The sequence below is a fragment of the Echinops telfairi genome, unplaced genomic scaffold (assembly GCF_000313985.2).
Source record: "Echinops telfairi isolate 266 unplaced genomic scaffold, ASM31398v2 ScPeMD7_23;HRSCAF=83, whole genome shotgun sequence".
Lineage (NCBI taxonomy): Eukaryota > Metazoa > Chordata > Mammalia > Afrosoricida > Tenrecidae > Echinops > Echinops telfairi.
This window is the reverse complement of record NW_022103920.1, coordinates 78,875,533-78,880,183: the sequence shown is the minus strand read 5'-3', so window position 1 is coordinate 78,880,183 and position 4,651 is coordinate 78,875,533. Positions and strand designations below refer to the sequence as shown.

At 48.6% G+C, this 4,651-nt stretch overlaps 1 protein-coding gene across 1 annotated transcript in view; it reads right to left on the bottom strand.

The window, feature by feature from the left end:
• Positions 1 to 4,651, bottom strand: part of DNAH11 (dynein axonemal heavy chain 11) — a 330,595-nt gene that overhangs the window by 28,824 nt on the left and 297,120 nt on the right. The window contains 2 exon segments of the mRNA XM_045288657.1: positions 13 to 85; positions 4,435 to 4,562. Of these exon segments, the coding sequence (XP_045144592.1) occupies positions 13 to 85; positions 4,435 to 4,562 (201 nt within the window).

Below are 4,651 nucleotides of genomic sequence, written 5' to 3'. Positions count from 1 at the left end.
CCCTATAATCACTGCTGCTTCCTTGGCTGAGCCTTCCAAGGAGCTTCTCCAAGGTTCCCAGCCACTTGGCGACCAAATGGACGTTCTGAAAGATAGGGTGACTCATCAGTCCCGCAAAACAAGTCTTTCACTTCAATTAGACGAGTACAGTATGCTCCTGTTCACCGAACTGTTGAAAACCCAGAGAACCAAAGATTTAACATTTCTTTCATTTTCACATCCTGGGGGGCACTCAGGGGGAGGCTAGACAGAACTGAACACCGGCACATTCTATGCTCCAAATCACCACAGGTTATGTTAATCACAATCTCCTCCCGACAGGTTTACCTACTTCTAACCACCCACCAGTCACTCCAGATCGGCATATATTTTGTTGGTGGTGTTACAATTCAAACCCCATGACTGAGACATTTCTGGTTCATTTAACTAGATGTAATCACTAAAAAATCCCAAAGGGTCAGCTGTCTTCAATCCTCTACTTCATTGTCTCTGACAGCAAACCCCTCTACCCAGACTCCTCCTCATTCGTGTGCAGACGCTAACGGAAGGCCGGGTACAGAGGCTAGCTAGAAAAGCGAGCCATCACTCTGTTAAGACGCCCTGCGTAGGCCTAACATGTCATTTTGATTGCATCCTAGAATTGTCAGAGCCGGGAAAGATACCACTCTATGCTTGCTCAATTTCTGATTCGCAAATCCCAGTACCAAACACCTCTACAGCCTGGTCATTGCTACTGAGCAAGAGGCCCCATAGGCTGCGGTGCATGGCTCTGTGGCTTTGCAGGAGTTTCTGATGCAGTGATTGAAATGCCACCCTCAGAGGCATGCAACTGTGTTTTTTAACACGGAGCCATTTAAGACGATAGCAGGGGAAGGTGGTCATCATGGAAGCACTTTCCTTTGAAACAGTTCTGTTGTAAAAAGACAGAAGCCAATTGACGGTGATTAGCAGCTCCCGCTAGTTCAATCTGGACCTCCCGTGGGACCAGGTTCTAAGTTTCTTTCTTCCTGTGCATGCTCGCTTCTGGGTTTTTGGGAGAGTGCCTCTCATGCAAGAACAAAGGCTAAATTGTTTTCTCTACTCACTTGTGTCCTCTCTGTTACTAATGACAAGAGCACCCAACCTAAACAGTTCACTGGAGGCAAATGTAAACAGATCCCAGAGTGACTTGGGAGCTGGCCAGAAACACCTCTCCCTGTTCAGTCACAGGCTGGCTTTAACATCGAGCCTGGGGACCGGGCTTGAGGGGAGCTGGCCCAGGGCCGGCTGGATGGTGCGTTTTTTTCCTATACATTTGCAGCCGATCCACGCCTCTGGAAAACCACTCATTTCACCAGCGAAACATGCCTTTTCAAACCCATGGTGTGACTTCCACGGACCATCTGATGAGGATCTGCTGCTCTGGAGCCCTGGTAGCACAGTGGATAAACATGTTGGGTTGCTAGCCACAAGGTCAGAAGTTCAAAACCAGCAGCCACCCGCAGGAGAAAAATGTCAATAGTTACAGTCTCTGAAACCCACAGAGGCAGCTCTACCCTGTCCTACAGGTTCGCTGCCTTGATGGCAGGAGGTTTGACAGTCTGCCGCCTTCACCACAGTGTTCTCTGACCATTGTGATGGAGTGTGATTGTTAGCTTTTCTTTCTTGACAGCTGTTGAGTCTACATACTAATGAAGAGGAGTCTGAGAAGAGGGGGTCTCTATTGGAGATGATGAAATGGGTGATTGGGGAGAACTCAGTATTCCTGGCTTTTCGTTATCATACTTCATTAAACCAGTTCATCCACTATGAAGACTGTAAGCGGAGGACATGGGACTGTATGGCTAACTGCCGTCATCAACAACTGCCTCATGAAACCAGGCGAGCTGGCTATCATCACTGCCCTTTTTGATCAAAGATACTAAAGAAGAATGCTGACCAAAAGGGGGAAGATGTAAAACAGAATTTCATATTCTCATTGGCTTTAAACTTTTGGGGGCCAAGGAAGCTGGATGAACTGCTGAAACTATTGCCCTGAGGTAATCTATAACTATTACACCGAAAATACTCCCTGACGTCTTTCTAACACCACCCAATAGTTTAGCCGAACTAGTAAAACATGTCTGCCTTGAGTATTGTGTTCTTTTAAAAAGCCATCTCTGAGGTCAGAGGGGCAGTGGCAACTGGGAAGGTCGGGGAGGAACCTGAGTTGATGCTATGAGAGGAAGATAAAGGTTCCAGGGCTAGAAGAAGCTCAACAGTGGCACCAAACAGTACACGTAGAATCCACTGGATGGGGTGTGTGTTTTGCTGTGTATATTCTCAGCAACCAAAGCGAAAATAAACAAAAAGCTATATAATCCATCAGTTTTCTCCTTTGTCAGAATTATCATGGACCTTGATAAATGCTAGTTCAATACTTCCAGGGGGCTACATCTGCAGAGCGTGAGCTTGGTTCACGGTGAATTAATATGCGCACACCGACCATAAGGACCCTGGTGAGGAGCGATGCTCGCTGGACTGCTGCTAACTGCGAGGCCAGCCGTCCTTACCATGCTCACCGCTCCTATGCAGTGACGCCGAGCTCTCTGCTTCTAAAGGGCGGCCTGCATGGCCCTGTGCCTTTGTCATAGGGTCCCCAGTGGTGTAGCAGTTACTCGATGGTCTGCTCACTGCAAGGTCAGCAGTTTGAAACCACCAGCTGCTCCGAGGGAGAAAGATGCTTTAGTAGAAACCCACAGGGGCAGTTCTACCTGGTCCTGTAGGGTCACCATGAGTCGGCATCCACTCGATGGCCGTGAGCATACAGATCATATGCCGACACTCTTATAATTTTATGTCGATGACAAACAATACAACAAGGTCGGTTTTGTTGGTCTTCTCTTTCTTCAAGGTTCTTTGCCCCCTTTCTAAACCTACATGTCAAAGGAATAAACCCACTGGGGCAGGTCTACCTTGCTTTACAGCAGCGGTTCTCAACCTGTTGGTTTATGAACCCTTTGGGGAGTCGAACTACCCTTTCACAGGGGTTGCCCAATTCATAACAGTAGCAAAATTACAGTTATGAAGTAGTAACAAAATAATTTTATGGTTGGGGGTCACCATAACATGAGGAACTGTATTAAAGGGTCGCGGCGTTACAAAGCTTGAGAACCACTGCCTTAAAGGGTCGCTATGAGTCAGAACCGACTTCATGGCAGGGAGTGGAGAGGCTCTGGGCAGTTTCTTCATGGATTCATTGTATTTCAAACAAATGCCAAAAACACATCCAACCTGGGTACTAGCAATAATGCCAAGGGAAGCATTTGCAGGAAAGTGGTGGTGTGCTGCAGTGGACAGAATGCAGCTTGCTACTAAATGCTAAACAGACCCAGATGCAAGCTCTGGCTCAGCCACGGACTCGCTGTGTGGCCCTGAGAACCCCTGGATCACTGCAAGGACCGTGTGGCTCTTGTTCATGGTGCAGATGACAAACCCTACTCTGGCTGCTTTTGTGGTAATGACTAGGGATTGTGGATGCTGTGAACTACCCAGTACAGAGTCTGGGTAGATGAAAACCCTTGGTAGTACAGTGCTGGACATCGAATGGCCCTTCCCCAACAGGCAGACAGACATAAGTGGGCCTGTTAGAAGGAGTCAGCACACTTCTTAAGTGTATTCTAAGGCAGGCCCCTATTCCACAGGCTCTTGTTAGAATCCCAGCTCTAAGGGGTCTATCCTAGAGCACACGGAGTTTTAGGGCACTAGACCCATAGAATGCTACCCCTGGAAGGGAGAAAGAGTCCTTGGGTTGTGGAAAGGGTTAACACACTTGGCTGTTAACAAAAAGGCTGCGGCTCTGAGGCTACCCACAGGCACCTTGAAGAAAGGCCTGGTGATCTACTTCTGGAAAACCAGCCATTGACAATCCTACAGAGCGGAGTTCTACATCCTCGGTTACAGATGGGTCAGAACCAACTAACGGGTCCCTGAATTGGCAGATGGGATAAAGGTGTCATCTAACTTTTAGTGGCTTAAGTTATAAGCCAGTGAAATGAAACCTTGGTCTGATCATGAGACGAGTTAGAAGCTGTTAAGGTTTGCTGGGATCATGTTGAAGAAAGTGCTCTGTCAGCCCTACAGCCAGATGCAGATGTGAGAGAGAGGGTGGCACGTCCCAGGGATCAATACAATCCTATCTGTCTCCTCTGCTCCTGGAGTGGGGGTGGGGTCAGCTATCTGCAAATTAGGAGAATGATGGTCTTCTCTCATATTTCCAATTTTGAAGGCCTTTGGTTATAAGGCTCTCCAGTTGACAAACAGTCCCTGTCAGCACAGCCCCGTCACCTGTGGAAGAGGTGCCATCGATGTTGAGAGAAATGGCAGGGCTCACTCGCCCCAGTTAGCGGCGAAGGTCATGATGCTTGGGCAGGGCAGTTCTGCAAGGTCTGTTGTCCATGCGAATGGAATACTCACTTGGAGTAAGACCCAGTGTCCTCCGCGGGAAGCGTTCTCCAGTGCCCTTTCTGCCACCGTCTCCTGACCTTGTCCTAGAGACACATTGTGGAATTTCCCCGAGTCCATCGTAAAGCCGAGTTTTTTGCCTGTGGGAGGACACAGCACACACGGCCGCGAGAGGAGCTGGGTTTAGAGGAGGGAAGACTGGTCCGTCTGTGGTCACCCATGCCACCTT